Genomic DNA, 23,263 nt, shown 5'->3' on the forward strand with positions numbered 1-23,263 from the left:
TGCTAGAATGCTTCCCAACTGGTCTCCTTGCCTCTAGTCCTGCTCCTCTCCCAATTAATTCACTTTCAAACACTTGATTGCAAAAATGTAGCTTTGCTATCTTCGTTTACTATATCCTTCCCTTGGGGCTCTCACTCTCCATAAGGAGGCCATGCGTGTACTCCAGACTTCTATGCCAATAAGAAATAATGGCACTCCCTTAGGAAGATGAAGAGGGTATACCTCATTATTGTTTAAAATAGTTTGTCTTTCCCTTACACACCACATGTCCACACACATGGAAGCCATCTGGGAGAATATACACCAAAATACTATTAACTATTTGAGCATGCAGGTTTTCATGTGATATTTCTTCCATTGCTTTATATTTTTAAATATTTCTTTAATAAATGTATATAATTTACTAACTCATCCTGCATGGTTAAATTTCAAAGTTGTTTTCAAGACTTTTAAAATCCTCTTAATTCTTTATAAATATGGTAAAAGTCCAGCCTAACAAAATCCATGAAAAATAGATAGTCTGGATTAATTTGAGATGAACTAGGGTTTAAGCTGGGGATTTCCTGGTGGCTCAATGGTAAAAATCCACCTGTCAATGCGGGAAATGCAGGTTCAATCCCTGGGTCAGGAAGATCCCTTGGAGAAGGAAATGGCAACCCATTCCAGTAATCTTCCCTGGAAAATCCCCATGGACAGAGAAGCCTGGTGGGCTACAGTCCAAGGGGTCACAAATGAGTTGAATATGATTTGGTGACTAAACAACAAGGTTTAAGCTAGAGATTCTTTCTTCATAGACTCATTGCAATCTCATTGGATCTCACTTTTTTCACTTTTGATATTCAAAGCAGTAAACAATAATAAGGAAGACAGGGAAGTAAAGTAATTTGCATCTTTAAAAAGCATTATCCTTTTCCTTTTCCTAACTGGTACTTAGACTTGTTTGAAATGGTGTTCGAGGATGTTCAGTTGATCAGTAAGTATTTACTGAGGACCCATTATGTGGCAGGAGTTATATTAGATTCTGGGGATAGAATGTGAATGAGAAAAATTCTAGCTCTCATGGAGTTTACAGTCACCTGGTGTATTCATTGTACAGTGTCTTTTATACATATTTTTATCAGTAAATGCAAACATTTCCACTTATGAGGAGTTCATTGTGTTGCTTTCTAGTGCTATCTTTTCGCTAATTATTTTAGCTAAATAATCCATTTTAGAAGATAAGCAATATTATTCATTCACAGAAAAAATTTTTTTTGTGTTGACCCAAATTTGCCTTCCTTGACTGATAAACATTTTTCTTTATTCTGTCTCAAAGAACTTTAGAATAAATCTTCCACAGCCTCTCATACCCTTTCCCACTCTGTGGGAAGCTCGTGAGGGATAGCCTTTCAAATATATTGAGATAACTATTACGCGGCAGTTCGACTTCTCTGGGATAGAACACTGTAGTTCCTTTCATCATTTCTTCTGTGACATGGTTTTTAAATCATATACCATCCTGATTGCTTTCCTCTGGATGCTTTCAACTTTGTCACCCTTTGTTGTTAAAAATAAATTACTCCCAATTTCCTGCTTTCAATAGAGTAGAGTGAACATAATTGACTCTTTGATGTGCGAGGGTCTGGTATGGTCTGAAAGCAATTACTCTGACCTTGAATACTTATTCTACTATACTGTAAGTGTCACTAAAGAAAAAAATAGGAGCTTGTACTAAATCTTTACCAATCCTTGGATATATATTGGAAGATTTTTTGAAAATGAGTTTTTCATTTGTTTTTCTTTTGATAGTGAAGTATGGTTTATAAAGGTAATATACATCAAAAGTAAATTTGATTAATTGTCAAATTCATCACGTGGATAATCTGGTTTTCTTTTCTGGTAAACTACAAACTTTCTGAGTATGAGGATTACATCTTATTCATTTTTTAAACCTTTCCAGCAATTAACATAGTTCTAAATGTATATGATAGATGCTCAATAAATATTTGCTGACCATTAATGCCTTGTATAGGTTTCCCTGGTGGGTCAAATGGTAAACAATCTGCCGGCAATGCAGTAGACCCGGGTTCTATCCCGAGTCAGGAAGATTCCTTGGAGAGGGGAATAGCTACCCACTCCAGTATTCTTGCCTGGAGAATTCCATGGACAGAGGAGCCTGGTCAGCCACAGTCTGTGGGATCTCAAAGGTGGAGAGCAACGACTGAGTTACATACACGCATGAACTCTCTCTCCCACACACACAACACCTTGTACAAGATATGAAGATATTGTATAATGAAATGAGTTCCAATTTTCAGAGTATACTGGAGAATCAGTAATATAGAATAAGACCTTAATTTTATCCCAGCCCGAAAAGAGTAACCTTAGTATATTAGCAGTATTCACAAAGGAAGTGTGTTGGGTGGGAACACATTCACTTCTAAATGACTGAAAACCCAATTAGCAATGACTCAAACAATAAGAAACTTTAATTATTGCTTAAGAAGCCTGAAGAAACTGGTCCTGAAACTATCTGAGCAACTCAATGATATTATCAAGGTCCCAGGCTTTTCAAAAATCCTGCTGTTGTCATTCTTGACCAGTTGTCTTTTTGAGGTAAGAGGCTTACTGACTTAAGGTTACAACCTGCCTACCTGTGCCCCAAGCGTCAAACCTGCACCCAGGTAGAGGTAACTGAGGATGGCCAAAACTCCGCAAGAGCCTCTTTGCATACCTTGTTTCTCTGGGGAAAGAATATTTTTCCAGAAGCCTCCTAGCAAATTTCCCTTTGTATCTAACTGGTCAAAAACTGAGTCATATGTCTATCTCTAAGAAGTAGGCAAAGGAGAAGAGTCTTGGGAATGACTGTTGATTAAACAACTGTTTATGCCACAGGTAGAAAATACACATATTTTATTAAAAAGAGATCATGACTCGAAATCAAGAACTTTAGTGATAACTTCAGGGGAACCAAATTACAAGGACCGTTCTAAAAAGATCACTGGTAATATTGGGGTTACACAATTGCATAACTTATTCAAACAGATGAGTCATCACCTCTCAATCATTTTTAGAAGAACTGACGAAACTTATTATCTTTTCTAGTTTTTATAAATTAAACAGGCTGTGTCTTTATCACAAAGCTATTTTTATTTTTTCTCCTTCCTTTCAGGAGTCCTATCCAAAGAAGAGGAATTACACTATGGAAATTGTACCATCTGCCTCTCTGGATACATTTCCTTCAGAAAATGAGAATTTTCTATGTGATCTCATGGACACAGCAGTTACAAAGAAGCCTTGCTCCTTAGAAATTGCAAGGGCCCCTTCTCCAAGAACTGGTAATATTTCTTACTAACATGGACCAATTCAGTTTACATGCCTGTATATTTGAAGATAAATCATTAGTATTTTGATGTCCCACAATATTTTTAAAAATGAAAGAGCCCCAATATAGTCCTAAGGATTTTTTTTTTTTTTTTTTTTTTTTTTGCATCTTGAAGTGAGTCCAGGTAAGTTGAAGCATTACTGATGTGAACACTCTTAATTTCTTGGCAAGAGTTCTCATAGAGATGGTACTGCCATGGTGAAAACACTGAAACCTTTTAATAGTGAAAAACATTCTAGGTCAGATACAAAGCTTTGGGTCCTTCAGAGTCTCATAGCAAATTTGGTAGCAAGAATCTTTAAGTATAGTTTCTTGCATCCTGTCTGCTTCCAGGTCATCAAAGCATACTCAGCTACTTTGTGTAGGTATTTTCAGATCCATTGCTTTATTTATTAGCATTATAAACTGGTGAATAAGATGAACAAATATACCCATTTTACGGATGAGGAACTTGAAGCTAAGTGTCTTATTTAATATCAGTACTTTGAGGGGCCTTTGCTTGAACATGAGTTTTGGTTTGTCTGCAGGCTTGCTTTGTATTCCTTTGCCGCTGCCTCTGAGTGAAGAATGCAAAGTAGTTAGTGCAAGCTAATGGGGGAGGAGAGCTTCAAGTGGGTGGTCAGCATATTCAAGGTTGCAAAGAAACTGTAGAATTTCTGAGGAGAGGCTTTATTTGTTTGTTCGACAATCCAATTTCTGCCTGTCTTTGAAAAGTAAGTTTAAGAAATGATGTGATAAACCTAGAATTTTAAAAGCTAACAGTGAGATACTCAGAAATGCAGAAGAAGGAAAAGGGAGTGGAGAATGCAGATTACCCTTTGAAGAGGATTAGAAAAAGAGCTATAATGCTAACAGGAGAAGAAAGTGGTATGAGGGAGAAATGGTTAGTTTATTTTAGGATAAGTAAGATTTGGTCAAGTTTAGAAGTTGGAGGAGTTTGCTGATGGAGAACAAGAGACAGAAGACAAAGAGTAAAAAGAGAAAACTGATGGATATAAATCAAGACTGAGATAGTCTAAGAAAACACAACCATTGCTTCTCTTAGAAGAAAAAATATAGCATTATGAACACAGAGGAAGACTGAAATATGTATGTCCAGGTGGGTTCAATTTCTGAGTAATGTAAGGGTTATTGACTGAAAAGAAGAGTTAAATGTTGAGAAGGGTTAGAGTAAAATCCAGAAATATTATTTTAAGTGACTGGCTATAGAATTTTATAGACGTGAACAAGTAGGTTTTTGAGAAGTACTGAGACCATGAATGCATGCGTGCATGCTCAGTCACGTCTGACTCTTTGCGACCTTGTGAACGGTAATCCACCAGGCTCCTCTGTCCATGGAGTTTCCCAGGCAAGAATACTGGAGCGGGTTGCCATTTCTTTCTCCAGGGAGTCTTCCTGACCGAGGGATCGAACCTGCATCTCTTGCTTCTGCTGAATTGGCAGGCAGATTCTTTACCACTGAGCCACCTGGGAAGCCCAGGGTGTTGTATGAATCATAAGCATGTAGAAGGAAGATTTTTGCATGAGGTCAGAGCATAGTCATGAAAATATATAAGGTTTATTGAGCATTTACTGTAGTACTATTATAAGTGCTTTGTATACACTATTTCCTGTAATTCTTACAATGCTACAAGATAATAATACCATGATTCCCATTTTATAGAAGAGGAACATGAGGCAGGGAAATATTAGGTAACCTCCCAAGGTTACGTATTAACAATGGATGATTCTGGGACTTGAACTTGGGTTGTCCCCTTATACTCTTGAATGCTATGTTAATTACACTGCTGCATTATATTAAGAACTAAAATGGAATAGAAAGTGTGAACCAAGTAGTGAAATCCTCAAGAAATGTGGAGTTATGCCTGGAAATCCACATATAGTAACAATAAAGCTCAGGAAAAGTATGTTATAATAGGGTAGCATAATCTTCAGATGAGCAGATTGGATGAAGGTAGAGTAGTGGGTGATTCAGAAGCAGTCGTGGAGAGTGAAGACAATGCTGAGAGATGATAAGAATGAAACTCGAAAAGAATGAAAAATCTTCTGTAGGAGAGGTGATAGGGGAAAATAGTGGGGAAATCAGGAGTAAAGTTCAGTTAATATGGGAATATATATATGTGTGTATATATATATACACACACACATATGAATTTCATATATATATATATATATATATATGAAAATTTAAGAGTTTTAATTAGGGAATAGAGGTAGAGTGTTAAGTTAGGGGTGGTGGAAGCAGGAATGAAAGCATTATTTATTCATTAAATAAAAGAAAACTAATTGACTTCCTTCACTTGCCAGGCACTTTGCTGCACGATGAGGAGGATATAAGGATGAAAAAGAAATGGACCCAGGTTTTAAAACTAATTAGGCTCAGAACAATTCTGCTGAAAAAGATAAAAAAAAAAAAAAAAACAAAAAAAACAGCATGCTGGATAAAAATACAGAAAAGGAAGACTTAAAAGCATCAAAAAGGTGACAGGAAAATTATGTAAAGTAAATAACATTTAAATAAGGAACTTTTTTTATCAGTATACTAGTAAGAAATAATCGGGTCAATACATTGGTGAAGGTGGGAAGCCAGTGGAGCATTACAATCACTTTTGTCCTGAGGGAATTTGCTGAACCTGCTGTTAAACTTCAGTCCTCAAGTCCTCTATAGGTTTGTGTACAGAAAGCAAATCTCTGTGCCTGCTAAGCATGTGAACTCTGATAGGAAATCCGTCCTCCATAAACCTAGAGCTACAAGGGCTACAATGACACAGTAATCAGAAATAATTCTGTCTCATTACATTTATTCTAAGGAGACTGCAGATCTGCTAAGATGATTTGTTGTGAGCAGAACAAGGAGAAAAATTCCTGAGGTGTTATAATCATGAGCTGGTCCTTACACAGATTTTCACCCAAAACATATCATCGATATAGTCTGCAAAATATCGGTCCATGAATTTAAAGCACACCAGGCCTCCCTGTCCATCACCAACTCCTGGAGCTTGCTCACACTCATGCCTGTTGAGTCGGTGATGCCATCCAACTATCTCATCCTCTGCTGTCCCCTTCTCCTCCTGCCTTCAATCTTTCCCAGCATCAGGGTCTTTTCCAATGAGTCAGTTCCTTGCATCAGGTGGCCAAAGTATTGGAGTTTCAGCTTCAGCATCAGTCCTTCCAATGAGTATTCAGGATTGATTTCCTTTAGGTTTGACTGGTTTGATCTCCTTGCAGTCCAAGGGACTCTCAAGAGTCTTCTCCAACACCACAGTTCAAAAGCATCAATTCTTCAGTGCTCAACTTTCTTTATGGTCCAACTCTCACATCCATACATGATTACCAGACTGCTGAATTATCTCTGTAGGCCCTAAGTAACTGCTATAAATACTTTTCCAATTAAAATGATCAATTTGCAATCATTAAGCTTAGAAGAAAAAGATCTCCAATCAGAAATCAACAGAAATAAGGAAGAACAAATACCCACCTGAAAAGACTTCAGATATTGGAATTATTAGATGCAGACTATAAAATGGCCATGTTATTATAGATAAAACATAAGGTTGAAGGTGTTTTGAGGAGTAGAAACCATAAAAAAAATGACCTAGCATATTTGAGAGGAAAAAAACAAAACTTTTATAAATTAAAAACACACACACACAAAGAAAAACAACCCCAAATTGAACCCTCAGTGGATGAGTGGAACAGCAGATTAAACTCAGTTGAGAAGAGATTTAGTGAGTTGGAAATTAAGCTGAAGGATTTTTCAGAGTTTTGAATAGAGGTACAAAAATGATAAGAAAATATATATGTGAAAGAGAAGCTAAGACACTTAGAAGATACACCAAGAAGTTCTGACTTGTATGACCGAAGGGGAGGAGAGAGAATGGGGCAAAAGCAATATATTCAAAGAGCTAATTTCCCAAAAAGGCACAGGCTTGCCCTATATTTACAAGGAAGTAGACGAGTGATTAATTAGTTTCAACAGAGTATGATAAGTACTAAGATAATACTACACTAAAAGTGCTTTGGAAGCCAAAAAGAACACAGCACCACCTGGGTACTTGAGGACGATTTCAAAAAGGAAATGGTGTCCGTATCAGTTATCTGTTGCTATTTAATAAGCCACCCAAAGCCTACTGAGCTAGTGGAATATCAGTCATTTATCTTGCTGAAAATCTGCAAGTTTTGCAGAGGTCATTTGACCGGACAGCTTGCCTGTGCCAGATGATACGAGCTGGGGCTGTGCAGCTGAGAGGAAGAGGACTCACTTTCAAAATGGGCCACGTTCACGGCTGGCAAGCTGGCATCGGCTGAGAACTGGCCAATGCTGCGGCTGTTGGTCTCATTTATTCTGCATGGACTGCTTGGGTTTTCTTTTGACAAACTGACTGGATTCTGAGAGTGGGCATTCCAAAAGAACCAAGTGAAAGCTGTGTCATTTTTATTACTTAGCCTTAGAGTTCCCACTATCACTTATACTATAGTCCCAAGTCCTGTCCCTTCATGGCAAATAGATGGGGAAATAGTGGAAACAGTGGCTGACTTTATTTTTGGGGGCTCCAAAATCACTGCAGATGGTGACTTCAGCCATAAAAAAAAAAAATAATAAATAAATAAAAGACGCTTGCTCCTTGGAAGAAAAGGTATGACCAACCTAGACAGCATATTAAAAAGCAGAGACATTACTTTGCCAACAAAGGTCTGTCTAGTCAAGGCTATGGTTTTTCCAGTGGTCATGTATGGATGTGAGAGTTGGACTATAAAGAAAGCTGAGCACTGACAAATTGATGCTTTTGAACTGTGGTTTGAAGAAGACTCTTGAGAGTCCCTTGGCCTGCAAGGAGATCCAACCAGTCCATCCTAAAGGAAATCAGTCCTGAATATTCATTGGAAGGACTGATGCTGAAGCTGAAACTCCAATACTTGGGCCACCTGATGTGAAGAACTGACTCATTTGAAAAGACCCTGATGCTGGGAAAGATTGAAGGTGGGAGGAGAAGGGGTCAACAGATGGTTAGATGGCATCACTGACTCAATGGACGTGAATTTGAGTTAGCTCCGGGAGTTGGTGATGGACCTGGGAGCCTGGCGTGTTGCAGTTCATGGGGTGGCAAAGAGTCAGACCCAACTGAGTGACTGAACTGAACTGATAGTCGTAAGTCTACCAGATTCAAGGGAGAGAATATGAATCCTACTTCTTGATGGAAGGAGTATCACCCTGTAATAAGAGAATATAGGATGGCAGATACTTTTGGCTGTCCTTTTTGGAAAATAGAATCTGCCAGTCTTCCCTCTGATCACTATGATTTATATCCTTTTACTGGATGCCCAAACATCAGCCCTTGACTGCATGAAGTCCTAGTTTAGGTTTAGGTGTATATGAGTCTTCCTGGTGCGGTTCTTACAGTATAGGTCCTTAACGACCTTTGCTCTCGGCAGTGATGGCCTATGAACTAAAGAGACAAATTGCCAGTCTCCTCTCCCACACACCCAACATTTAAGAGTGGGAAAGGTATAGGACAACCACAGCTGACACTCCCATTCAAGCACAGAGAAAATAGGCCACACAGACATCTCTAGTTTGTGGCAATTCTGAATGTAATCAAGCACAGCTCCTTGATTAAGCCTTAGTACAATGGAGTAGTAATTGTTTTCTGTGTCTCTTGGTTCTACCTTCTGAGTCATCCTTCCTTTTCCATAAAAAGTAACCCATGTTTAAATTTGGGTATCTTTCTCACTTGCTTACTGTCTATAAAAAATTAGGGGCCAAATTTTGTTTTATATTATCTTTTTCCTTCTAGTTCAAATTGAAATACTTTCCTTTAAAACTTTGTGGACTTCGTGTGTTTCATTTGTACTCCATTCCATTAGGCAAAAGCTTATATTCCAGATAAGATTTTCTCTGCCTTGTGCTCCTTATGAGACTTTTACAAGACAATGTCCTTGAGGTTCTTAGAAACCCTATTATTGAACAGGGAGGATGTATGAGGCTTTCTTTAAATCCTTAGAGGGTCATTGTTGGCTTGAAGTTTCTATGCAGCACTACAGCGTATTACTATGGTATAGTTCTTACACAGTATATTGTGTAAGAAGCTGTGTTACTTCTTATAACCTTCCCCTTTATGGAAAAATGTTACTGAAGTCATAACATAAGAAGATATTCTTACAGATACTTTTGGAAAATATAAACTGAGTTGTTTGTTGTTTCTTTAGTGGGATAAGTGTTCATTTGCTTGAGTATATAATTTTCCCCAATTGCATTCAATCATTTGGAATCAGTATGAAAGAAACCAATTTGCTCAATTGCCCCATTAATTTATAATGATTGATGGTCTTTGCACTTTGGGCTGTAATTGTGAATTCTAGGGATGAGAGAATCCAGAATTTAAAATGGAAGGTTTTTTTTAATATATATATAATGGATGAATGTTAGAGCCAGAGCAGTTTCCATTCCAGTTTTAGATGGAACCTTAACAAGTGAACCCCACAAAACTCCCCTGCATAAACACCATAGCAGGTTGAAGAGAGTGCCAACATAACTGTCATCAGCTGGATGAGACAGTGCAAGTCTTTTTCATCTGTAGATTCCATTAAGATGCACCTTAGATTTTGCCTGGATCTAATTGCTTCCAAGTCTCCCATTCCGCTGTACCTAGGTTCTCTGTTTCCTTCTCAGGACAAACGTAGTTCACGGACTTGGGGGAAGTTACTGGACCCTTGGCGTTGCTGATGTTTTCCCTTTGTTACTAAGTCCTTTATTAACTGAAGGTAGCACTTTTAGAAGAGGAGACCTTTCTGGATGCGCGTGAGTCTTTCAGAGGCCTTCGTATTGAACTGTAGCCTGCAGTTCCTTACTCAGTAAGCATCCATTGAGTGCCTCTGGTGTTCCAGGTCTTGTGCTGCATGTTCCCAAAGTAGCGGAAAAGGTACAAGTCCTGATAGGTAGGAACTTAGAGGGTGTGAGAGTGATACGTTCAATGATAGAAATGAGCATGAGGTGCTCCAGGAGAGTCGAATAGGAGGGAGTGAGTGAAGGCTTCCTGGAGGGAGGATCTGGTGCCTTACTTGAGCCTCAAAGAAGGAAGAGTTAGATGAATAAATGGGAAATATATGGCTGTCTAGGTCAGGGAATACTGTTTGCCAAGATCCAGATGTGTGGAAGAACACACTGCATTCACAGACTCTGCCCAATTTAGGGTGGTTAGAATAGAGACTAGAGGAAAATGCGTAAAAAACAAGAAGTGACATGCTGAAGTTTGAATTTCACTTGACAGCAGAGTCAAACCACTGACAGACTTTAAGGAGGGACAAGGCATGATGAGCTTTTGTGTTTTAGAATGATCTCTCTGGAAGCAATATGGGGGGATTCATTGGGCAGATAAGTGACTAGAAGCAGGAGGATTAATTAGCAGGTCAACACGCAGTCTCAGCAGAAAATAATTATGGCCAGGACAAGGGCAATGTTAATGAAGAGGGGGAAGGGGGAAGAAAGCTGAGGGGTGTGTAGGAGTGAAGCTCATACCTTATCCCCTTGGGAGTCTGCCATTTGGAAAATAGTAGGCAAGGGAACTGAGGAGTTACATCTTAGGGAATATATTCTACAGTTTTTGGTTAACTGTGCTGGATAACCTGGCTCAGTTTCACAGACAAAATTAGGGTTTCTGAACGCACAGGAAATGCATTCTGAAGCTTTTCCTGGAGACAAAGAAAGAGAGAGGACTGGCGAGAGACGAGAGAGTGGGGAGGATGACCAGGTCTTTAGAGGGACTGTTATTGGTTGATTTGTGCCCCTTTCTCCCCCCCCCCCCCGCCCGAGGGCATATTGGAACCCTGAGAACTCCTAGTACTCAGAATGTGACCTTATGTGGAGAAGCAGAGACAGAGTCTCTATACAGATAATCAAGTTAAAATGAAGTCTTTAGGTGGGCACCAATCCAACATGACTCATTAAGAAAGGGGGACGTAGAGACATGGAAAGAAGAAAGATGATGTGGAGAAACACAGGGAGAAGATGGTCATTTAGAAGCCAAGGAGAGAGGCCTGGAGCAGATCTCCTCGGCAGGAACCAGTCCTGCCAAGACCTTGATTTTGGACTTCTAGCCTCTAGAATTGTGAGAAAACATATTTCTGTTGTTTTTAATACATTGTTAGCAGCCTGCGTCAACAAATACAGGGACGGTAACTGAGGACACAGACCTAAGACCTCGATGGGCGGGTGAGTTAGGATGCTGAGGCCGGGAGGACACGGTGGGCCTGGCCGTGCTTGTCTGAGGCTGCAAAGCTTGAGGGTCTCGGCTGTAACTGGCAATGTCATTCGTTGGTATGGAAGATGAATTTTCTCAGAAAATCAGTTAAGTATGGATGTTAGTTTCCTTTCTGTGGTCATTTGTTAACAAATTTACTAACTAGATGAGCTAGTACAAAACAGGTCTCATCTGACCATAGGAAAAAAATTTTTTATTGTACAAACTGGTTTAATTTAAATATGAAATCAACTTATTAGTAAATCTATATTAAACAAAATTTTACAATTCAACCAGAAAATGAAGGATACTCTTGGCTCAGTGGCTCAGTGATACAGATTTATATGGAATAAAAAGTAATATTGCTCTAGTACTAGGCTCATTAAATAAAGATTAACAGAAGTTCAGTCCTTGCTTGACAAATTCGCTAAGACCCATGTTTACTCAGTCAGTATTGAATCTATTTATTTCCCTTTATGCATAGAGCAAAGGACCTTACACAATCATAGTGGTGACTCAGTTACATAAGTGAATGAATCATTAAATGAGTGAATGAATGAATGAATATTATCCTTAAAAGAAAATGGCCATAATGGCGGGAAAATCCCTTATGAAATAGTCACATGCCATCAAAGATAATGTTTTCTTATCTGCCTTTCATTTAATTTTAACCTTCAGAGGGGAATTCTTCCATTTTCTGGTTACTAGGCAACCTGTTATTTTGAATCACTTAGTATAGGATTTGCTCGCTATGGATGCTCAATAAATCTATTTTGATTAATGAGCCATTTACAACAACACCAGTGAGGACTGTTTCCAGTCCTGTTGCAGGAGAACAGATGATCTCTGATAAAAAGGACACAATCAATAGTCCCATGCCAGGATAGTGCGGGTCTCAGTTACCTTTATTCAATTTGCTAATGTGCTCACTGGACTATGGTCAACCTGAAATGAAAATGTCATGTGGTGAATAATCTTCCACACCTCACTACACCTCCCTCAGTATCCTGAAATGGGTTGTAGTGTGAGGGTGATTTATACCAAAATATTTTTTGAAATGGTGAACTTTTCTTAATTCTAATGCCAAATTTTTGAAACCAAAGGAATTCAGACTGGACCAAGACTAATGTTTATCTCTGCTAAGCAAGTAGGTAGTGTAAACATGAGTTCCGTGAGTATGTTTAACTCATTTAGGAGAGCAAACTGTTTTTAAGCCCCTTGGAAGCAATTCTTTAACATACAAATACTGGCTTTGCTGATAAAAACCACTTTTATCAAACAGCAGTTATTTATTTGGCATTTGCTGTGTGCTCAGTGATGTCTTAGCCATTTATCAAGGCAGATCTCTCTATGGTAACTATGTAATCCAGTGTTAGTTTATAGAAGGGCAAAGAGAGGAAACTAGGGCAGCAGTACCTGCCATGAAATCCTGGTAAATTAGCTCTTCTTTCATCCATAAGGACAGTTTACTAATTTGAATGTAGCCCACTCAATCCGATCAAATTGGTGGAAACTTGTTATACTTGGAAAACAACAACCTGAACAAAAGGAAAATTATCCTTTTTTTCTCAAATTAATTTTACTTGTTCTATATATGAATAACATGAACTATAGATTTATAAGATCTCTAACAATACAATGAACTCTCATTAAAGTGATTATATGGGGGATATAGGACTTCCCTGGTGGATCAGTTGGTGAAGAATCTGCTTGTAATGAAGGAGATCCAGTTCGATCCTTGGGTTGGGAAGATCCCCTGGAAAAGGGCATGTCAACCCACTCCAGTATTCTTGTCTGGAGAACCCCATGGACTGAGGAGCCTGGCGGGCTACAGTCTATAGGGTCAGAAAGAGTCGGACATGACTGAGCGACTGAGCACACATGGGAGATATAAGCTCTTTATGATGCCATATATGGTGTCCTGTTTGGAATAGGGATTCTCTAAAGCGTCAGAGTCTATATAATACTGAGTTAAAAATTCATTAATTCATTAATTCATGCTCACGAAATTCACTCGGGCGCTCCACACTGCATCACTGCACTCTTTGTGTGTTAGTCATGCAGTCGTGTCTGACTCTTTGCAACCCCCGTGAACTGTAGCCCAGTATCCTACGTACTCTCAGCAGATGGCCTCATATTTTAATTAACAAAGAAAATGGGGACAACAAGGGCCTGCTGACTAGCACAGGGAACTACATTCAATATATTGTAGTAGCCTATCATGGAAAAGAATATGAAAAAGAATATATATGTGTATATATATGTATGAATAACTGAATCACTTTGCAGTACACTTGAATCTAACACAACATTGCAAATCAACTACACTTAAAAAAATGGTTAAAAAAGAAAATCAGAGTCATCAGGTGAAAGTTTAATGTCCTCCCTCAAGTCTACGACTCTTCCTACACTCTTCTTTTGCCTGTTCCTCTTAAAATAGAGGGTATTTTTCTCTTCCCATAGAAGATCAGTTCCGACCTCTATGCTCCATGCCTCTGCCTTCCAAAAATATGACCTTTCATTCTTTCCTTCTCTCTCCTGTATTTTTAATTGTTTTTCCCCCCTCCCTGGGTCAAGTAACATTTAAATGTTTGTGTTTTTCATCTGAAAAACAATAACAAACAAAACAACTAATAATGAAAGCAACAAATAGACAACTAAAAAGTTGCCTGATCCCACTGGACTCAGCTGCTTTTCTCTCTATCCCCTTTACATTTTTAGTGTGTTTATTTTCTTCCTCACCTTTCACTTCTCAGTCCATCTACCTCATCAGATTTCCAATCCTCACTGCTTTGTTGAAAGGTGCTTTCTAGGAGGCCAGTGCCTAATCCATTACTACCCCTAAGGCTGATGAAAGTTGCTTTCTAAAGGTACCAATGACCTTGATGTCACAAAATCCAAAGGACATGTCTCAGTCCTCACTGAACCTCTCAGCAGCATTTCACAGGTTAGGGAACCTCCATCTTGATATTTTTTCTTCCTTTTGCTGTCCAAGAAAGATTTTCATCTTATTATGATAGCCGATGTTTTTCTGCAAGGTTCTAAAACCTGGGAATTCCTCAAGGCTTGGACAAAGTCCTCCCAATTCTTTTTTACTTTTCCTTCTTCCTAAGTGATCTCATCCATAGGATGGCTTCTGTTACAATCATCTTGCTGAAAGAGAGTGAAAGTCTTAGTGTCTGACTCTTTGTGACCCCATGGACTGTAGCCTGCCAGGCTTCTCTGTCCATGAAATTCTCCAGGCAAGAATACTGAAGTAGATTGCCATTCCCTTCTCCAGGGGATCTTCCTGATCCAGGGATCGAACCCTGGTTTCCTGTACTGTGGGCAGATTATTTACCTCCTGATCCACCAGGGAAGCCCTTCAATAGGCTGAAGGCTCCCCAAATTTTCTCTTTGGTCTAAAACACTTCTTTTAATTCTAGACTCATTCATCCACTCATTCATTCATCCACTCATCCATCCATCCACCTATTGAATACCTCCATTTATATGTCTCAAAAATATCTTGACCCAAAATATCCAAAATTACATGTGTATCTTTCCCCCAAAACCTGCTCTTCATGAAGTGTTCCTTCTCTTAGTAAATGACTTCATCATTCATCTGATTTCAGAAGCATGTGGGTCATTCTTTCCATCTCTGTCTTCATTAGCTTCCATATTCAATCAATCACTGGGTCTTGTGGTTTTTAACTGGAATAGGTGGTAGGGGGAAGGTAACTCTACTTACTATTGATCCCTAGCTACTCATCAAATGTCTCTCCTTCAATCACCAATCACTCTCCTGGATTATTTTAGTAATAAAATATCATTTACCTATTTGCCTGCCTTGAATTTATCACAGGATAAATTCAATTTATCATTTATCATTTGCAACCAAATCTGAGTGCATCACTCCTCTTTTAGTGACATGCCATTGCTCTTAGAAAGATGACCCAAAATCCATAGTAAGGTTCTAAAGGCCCTGAATGATGTCATTTTTTTCCTTTTCATTTCATCTTTAGCCTCATGTCTCACAGTCTCTACCTTTCCAAATGACCCTGTTTAGTTTCTTTGTTTCTCTTAGTTCTTTAATAGCTGCAAGCTTCTTTCTACCTATGGGGCTTAATATGCCTGAAGCAAGTCTATTTCTGCATCCCTTTTCCTTCTTCTCCCAAGTAAATAACTTTTATTATTCAGTGAAACCACCTTTGTGGGAACCCATACACACCTGTGCTCCAGACTAAGTATGTATATAGATGCCTCTGTTTTCTAACATTTTAGTACCTTCTAATTTTCCTTTAGACTCCTTAATTTTGATTGGGATTATATAATTTTGGAAGATTACTTATTTTAATATCTGTTTTAGTTTTCTGCCTTGTAGAGCTCACAATCTTACCTGTCTGTTCCTCAAGAGCAACCATAGCTTCTAGTAAAATCACTGCCATATAAAAGACACTTAGCAAATATTAATGAAAAAGTAATACCAGCTAATGTTACTGACTAGTTACTTTATGCATAGTAACTTATTTGCTGCTGCTGCTGCTGCTAAGTCACTTTAGTCATGTCCTACTCAATGCGACCCCATAGATGTAAGCCCACCAGGCTCCTCCATCCCTGGGATTCTCCAGGCAAGAATACTGGAGTGGGTTGCCATTTCCTTCTCCAAAGCATGCATGCTAAGTCGCTGCAGTCATGTCTGACTCTGGGTGATCCCATGGACAGCAGCCCACCAGGCTCCTCTGTCCCTGGGATTCTCCAGGCAAGAATACTGGAGTGGGTTGCCATTTCCTTCTCCAAAGCATGCATGCTAAGTCGCTGCAGTCATGTCTGACTCTGGGTGACCCCATGGACAGCAGCCCACCAGGCTCCTCTGTCCCTGGGATTCTCCAGGCAAGAACACTGAAGTGGGTTGCCATTGCCTTCTCCAGAAAATGTGCTAAGGGAACTAAAATGGAGCCGAAGGTTTCCTTTACATTTACTTAGTAGTCAAATCAAGAAGAAATGTAAAAAATACTTCCAAGTTATGCAATATATGATCTAAGTCCTTCATCTAAGACAACAGCTTGTCAAAATGCTAATTGTTAGGAACTGAGAGATTTGTTTAGTTAATAATGCTTCCTTTCATGTGAGCTATGTGTTTTCCAGAAGGAAATCTGCAATCTATTATTAGCTTCACATAGCCACTCTTGATTATCTGAGTTAATAAATAGAACACAGACATCTGTGCAAATAGAACATAGACATACAATAGACATGTTTCAGTTCTAAAATGGAGGGTGATGCAAACATTACATCTTTGACTGTGGAATAAATCTTGCTTCTCTGCAGCCTAGTTGTCTTCCTACTTACTTTACTAGTTTTTCTAAGTAAAAAGAACTATACCATAGAAAATTCACACACACACATGTAAATGTGAGTTCACTCTAGACTCTGTAAACTGTTTGCTAGAGCTTAGAATTCTGTCAGTGGTGGTCATTTTGCATATTGGATTCTGATCATCACTAACATGTTGAAAGTTCTCACCTTCTTCTAGGCTCCAGGTCCTAATACAATATTCTCAACCTCACATATGGCTAATGCAGAGACTAGCAAAAGCAAGGTAAAGAAAAAAGTCAATTTGGGGAAAGAAAAATTAACCTGTACTATATAATACTTTGACTTTGTGAAAAAAGAGGGCTCACTATAGTTTTTGCTGTTGTTTTAAAAATGAAGCTTTAGGCAATGGTCCATTAAAATAAAAAAGGGAAGGAAATTAGAAATTAGCACATATTGTCAGATAGATTGCTTTCTAGAGTGATAATAATGATTTTGGCAATGACAGGTCAACTACTTTATAATTATCTAAGGAAAATGAATAGCCTCCAAATGTAAATAACTGCCATCTTTTCATCTGTGAAATCAGATATATTATGGAATAAAAATTTACAATAAAAATGGCATTTATCTCTGAGGCATTTTAATGAAATAACCAATGAAATGAAAGGTGGGCTCCATGGCTTAGACGAAAGAAATGTAATTAAGACAAAAAGCTGGTCTGACCCTATTGTATAGGTAGAAATAGACACATATTAGGTGGTAGAATTCCAAAAAAGAAAATATTTATCCAGTTATTCAATTATTTATCATTTATTGAGCATCTATTGTAAGCCACTACGAGAAGCACTGGGGACATAGCTTGTCTGACACATGGTCCTTGCATTTAAGGAGATCACAGACATGAAAACAAGTACTTTCGTATAAAATATCCAGTAGTAGAGGCGTGTGAAGCATGCTAAGGGGGCACATAGACGAAAGAACTGTTGAAACCAGAGAAGGCTTCACAAAGGTGGCTACTCTTAGCCAGATACCGCACAAGTATTATGTCTTAGCTCATATTCAGAATGCTTTGACAACTTATTGACCAAAGACATATTAATATGTCTTTTGTTACTTGAAGTTACTCACTGGAGGCATTTCAATATTCACTTACATAACAAATCATCAGCCACAGGCATTAGTTTCTGCAAAAATCCCCTGGATTTTTACTGTGTTTATTTAGATTATCTTGTTTGGTGGACTGGTTGAACACTTGACAAGAGTTATTTTCAATGTTCCTAAAAGAGGAAGTATTAGTATAGCTCATGGGAATTTACAGCTGTGTGATTTCAGTCCATTCTAGTGATTAAGCTGTTATTTCATGAACTTCCTTATTAGTTTCATTCTGTTTAGCAGCTGCTACATACAGCATTAAATTGGAAATAACATTATACTGAAATAATAATCTTAAGGAAATTTTGTATAAAGTTATATATAATCTTATATTTAACATCTTTTATTCTCCCTACACTGTCTAGACATGTCAGATTCATCTACTGGCAAGCTCGCTAATTCATTTTGTATTCTTTTCCATAGAGGATGTATTATTAATGTAATATTACACTACGACTACTAGTTCTCTCTTTAGGTACTCCTACACTCTTAATTAAGTAACATTAGCAAAATTAATTGACACCCAACTACAGTCACACTATACATATAAAAGGTAACAATTTTGCATTACTATATTTTATGCTAGCTTTTATCCAGTATATTACATTTTACATTTGTATTAACTTGTCACAGATTGTTTTGTCTTTCTGTTGGTCTCTCAGAAGCAATTTATAAAAATGTAAAAGACAGAAATAACTTACTGTTATATATTACTTTTGAGTGTTGACCAACTTGCTTTGAATAGTTAACAAAAAGCAGAAAATTAAAAGTAATTTTATTTAATTTCAGTCAAGAATTAATGCACCAAAAATGTCCAGATCTACATTTCCATCACATTTATCATCATTTTTCCTATTGCAGTAGAGAAAACTCCATCAAAACAGGTAAGTAGTTCGTTGAAAGATGAGAATTCACTGTAATTGTCAGTGAATTCACAGCTCTTCCCCAGTCCTCCAGAACCCTCTTTATAACTGTCTCTTTTCATAAGATCTGTTCATTTACTCATTCATTCATTCCACAAGTATTTATTGAGGACTCACTGTTTTCCAGGTCTTTAAGTATATGAGACATGAAGAAAAAGTAAGTGTATAAGACATGAAATAATAGAAGAGGTCTTATCTAAAATATACTGCTAAGTAAAAGCTCAAAGCATTCTAGATACTTGGAGTGAAAAGGACTCAAAGAGGCCATTATTGCATCCAGAGTTATGTATTTTACACTCAAACTTAGCCACATTCATTCTCTGTGGGAGATTCTATTCTTTCTTTATGCACAGAGCTCAGAGAAGAAACTGCAGGTGCCATTTAATCACATAGATTTTCTATGCTTTTAATTTCTATAGAACCATTCAATTCATTACCAAATAGTCATCTAGTGTCTTCTGTGTCTCTCACCTGTGAATAGAGGAAATGAAATGAGAATAATGAAATTCAAAAACTATGCCACAAACAAGAGCAGTACACCAGCTAGGATTCCTTTCTGCAAAAAATTTAAAAGTACTAAGCAGACATTAGGTCACAGGCTCGTATGTGGACATTATCATCATATGAAGTGAAGCATACTTTGATTACTGTAACCTAGTGTAGAAAAAAGTGATTTGTCTAAACTCTGAGACATAGTGACACAGAAATTTTTCTGAACAGATAAGCTCATTTTAAATATCTTTGAACTAATTGTTTCCCTTAGAAAAGCCTGTTGGATTGGTGTTACTTTTTAGTATAATATTATAGAAAATTTCAACATAGCTACTATTTAATGCTTATTTTTCTTCTGATAGTTTTTAGAAACAAGTTTATGTTCATTTCAAAAATTAATTTATTTTAGTAATTTTGTGCAACATATGCAAAGTAAAAAGAATAAAATATTTTCCCTGAATCATACCTATCAAAGCAACTAATGTTATTCTGGTTTATTCCCCTCTCCTCTTTTCTCCAAGAAGGAAATGGCAACCCACTCCAGTATTCTTGCCTGGAGAATCCCAGGGACAGAGGAGCCTAGTGGGCTGCCGTCCATGTGGTCCCACAGGGCTGGGCACGACTGAAGCGACTTAGCAGTAGCAGCAGCCCCTTTTTCTGTTTTGCACATCTTTTCCGTAATAGAGAATGAAGAGTGAGATATATATAAACATTTGTATTATATTGATTTTTAAATCAATTATATGTTTTTCTGATCAGAGAAGTATAACATGACCTGTCAATTAGGCAAAATCTGTCAGATTTATTTTAAGGTGACTCTTCTCCGGTTTTTCAATGCAACAAAACAGTGATGAGGGGTAAAATACAAAATGAGAAAATTATCAATTTTGGCTGTGCTGAAACGCAGAGAAAATATCTCCATGCTTAATCAGATCAGAAGCAAAATAGAAAGTGGAATCTAGATGGCAGACCAGCTGGAGACTGGGCTTGGAAATAGGCAGGGTATACAGGGAGACTGAATCCTTCAGAAGAATGGAGTCTAAAAGTGCTTCACTTAAAGTGAGGAGTAATTTTTCCCTGCGCAGCTGTGATATTAAGACTCGAAGATAACTTACAATGATCCCACCTCTGGTATTTATGTCATCGCATAGTCTCTTCCTCTTGTGTGTGGACTGGACCTGGTGATTGCTCCTAAAGGACCGACTGTGTATGCCAAGAAGAACGGGTGTCCCTTCTGAGATCAGGTGCAGAGCGGCTCTGGCTTCCATCTTGCCGGCTCTCTCTGGCTCTCTGGCTTACTCATGCGGATGGAGGCCCCGTCTACACGGTGAGCTGCCCTGTGGAGAGGCTCACATGACAAGGAGAAGCCGCTACTCGATAGCCAGTGGGAAACTAAAGCCCTCAGTCCCACAGTTCTGTGAGAGCCCGGTGCTGCTAACAGTCATGTAAGTGAGGCCAACTCCTCTCAGCCAAACCTCAGATGAGATCACGGATCGCGCTGACGCCTTAATTGCAGCCATCTCTGTTTTTATTAGGGGATAGTTCCATCTATATATATATATGTGAAAAACTGACAAATTTGATTTTATTACTTTCATTTTATGCTGCTTATTGATTTTTTCTTTTTTATTCATTTTTTAAAATGATTTTTCTGATGCTATTGAGTTGCTGGTAATTTCCCCCCTTTGTTCACTTAGGATTTTCACTGTTCTTTATTTTAACAATAATGATTCTCTTCCCTTCCATAATCTCATGATCAAATATTTATTTTTCTAGCATTGGATGAAAACAAGACGCCAAATGTTTACTAAAGCATTCCACTTCCCCCAATGATAGCTGTTTTGCCCCATGTACTAGTTAGGATACAAACTGGACTGCTGTTACAGATATCCAAAATAAATGTGGCTTAGTTCAGTTCAGTTCAGTCACTCAGTCGTGTCTGACTCTTTGCGACCCCTTGGACTGCAGCACGCCAGGCCTCCCTGTCCATCACCAACTCCTGGAGCTTACTCAAACTCATGTCCATTGAGTTAGTGATGCTATCCAACCATCTCATCATCTATCGTCCCCTCTCTCCTGCCTTCAATCTTTCCCAGCATCAGGATCTTTTCAAATGAGTTAGTTCTTCCCATCAGGTGGCCAGGTATTGGAGTTTCAGCTTCAGCATCAGTCCTTCCAATGAATATTTTTTTCAGAACTGATTTCCTTTAGTATGGATTGGTTGGATCTCCTTGCAGTCCAAGGGACTCTCAAGAGTCTTCTCCAGCACCACAGTTCAAAAGCATCAATTCTTCGGTGCTCAGCTTTCTTTATAGTCCAACTCTCACATCCATACAAACTGGAAGAACCATAGCTTTGACTAAATGGACCTTTGTTGTCAAAATAATGCCTCTGCTTTTTAATATGCTGTCTAGTTTGGTCATAACTTTTCTTCCAAGGAGCAAGCGTCTTTTAATTTCATGGCTGCAGTCTCCATCTGCAGTGATTTTGGAGCCCAAAAAAATAAAGTCTGTCACTGTTTCCACTGTTTCCCCATCTATTTTCCATGAAGTGATGGGACCAGATGCCATAATCTTAGTTTTTTGAATGTTGAGTTTTAAGCCAACATTTTCACTCTGCTCTTTCACTTTCATCAAGAAGCTCTTTAGTTCCTCTTTGATTTCTGCCATAAGGGTGGTGTCATCTGTATATCTGAGGTGATTGATATTTCTCTCCACAATCTTGATTCCATCTTGTGCTTCATCCAGCCCAGCGTTTCTCATGATGTACTCTGCATAGAAGTTAAATAAGCAGGGTGACAATATACAGCCTTGACGTACTTCTTTTCCTATTTGGAACCAGTCTGTTGTTCCATGTCCAGTTCTAACTGTTGCTTCCTGACCTGCATACAGGTTTCTCAAGAGGCAGGTCAGGTGGTCTGGTATTCCCATCTCTTGAAGAATTTTCCACAGTTTGTTGTGATCCACACAAAGGCTTTGGCATGGTCAAGAAAGCAGAACATGGCCTAAGCAAGCTAGAACCTTATTCTCTCTCAGGTCGCGTTCCAGGCGCGCGCGGCCCAGGGCTGCCTGTCGGCGCCAGAACCTCAAGGACCAGGCATCTACTCTGCTCCTCTGCTAGCCCTAGGTTGTCCCCATTCACAACTTTTTTTCACTACATCGAATTCCAGTTAATCCTAAAAGGATTTAGGGGATGGGAAAGACACACTCAGATCCTTTAAGGGCACACTCTGGAATATGCAGACATCCTGCATCCTCTTTGCTAGGCCAGAAGTTTGTCACATGGCCATTCTTCTTGCAGAGGGAGCTAGGAATTCTAGGCAGACTTGTGTTCAACTGAGAACTGAAGATTCAATATTGGAGAATAAGGGAAGAGTAAGATATTGGGTGAAAACTAGCAGTCTCTGACATTCCTCTGTATATGAGACTTAAAGAATCTGCCTGCAATGCAGGAGACCTGAATTTGATCCCGGGGTTAGGAAGATCCCCTGGAAAAGAGAATGACAACCCAATCCACTATCCTTTCCTGGAGAATTCCTTGGAGAGAGGAGCCTGGAGAGCTATAGTCCATGGGGTCACAAAGAGTCAGACATGACTGAGAGACGAACACAGTGACCCTAATTCTTCTCTGTCAGCTCTTCTTAAAAGTAGAATGTTTTTACCTCTTACTCTTCTCCAGACACCCAACTTCTGGAATTTTAATTCAACATTCACTGCAACATTTCTCATCTATTATTTCAAGATTCTTCATTTAGAATCTTTATTCTAATTATTTAACCATTATCAGATTTTATTAGG

General features: G+C 38.5%; 1 protein-coding gene across 15 annotated transcripts in view; it reads left to right on the forward strand.

Moving 5' to 3' along the window:
- The window catches only part of ANKS1B (ankyrin repeat and sterile alpha motif domain containing 1B), a 1,083,120-nt gene that overhangs the window by 366,724 nt on the left and 693,133 nt on the right, over positions 1-23,263 (forward strand). For all 15 annotated transcript variants that reach the window (XM_070454108.1, XM_070454113.1, XM_070454115.1 and 12 more), the window contains one exon: positions 3,152-3,317. In XM_070454108.1, coding sequence (XP_070310209.1) covers positions 3,152-3,317 — 166 coding nt within the window. The remainder of the gene's footprint in view (positions 1-3,151; positions 3,318-23,263) is intronic.

Source organism: Odocoileus virginianus, chromosome 23 (genome assembly GCF_023699985.2).
Source record: "Odocoileus virginianus isolate 20LAN1187 ecotype Illinois chromosome 23, Ovbor_1.2, whole genome shotgun sequence".
NCBI classification, from domain to species: Eukaryota; Metazoa; Chordata; class Mammalia; order Artiodactyla; family Cervidae; genus Odocoileus; species Odocoileus virginianus.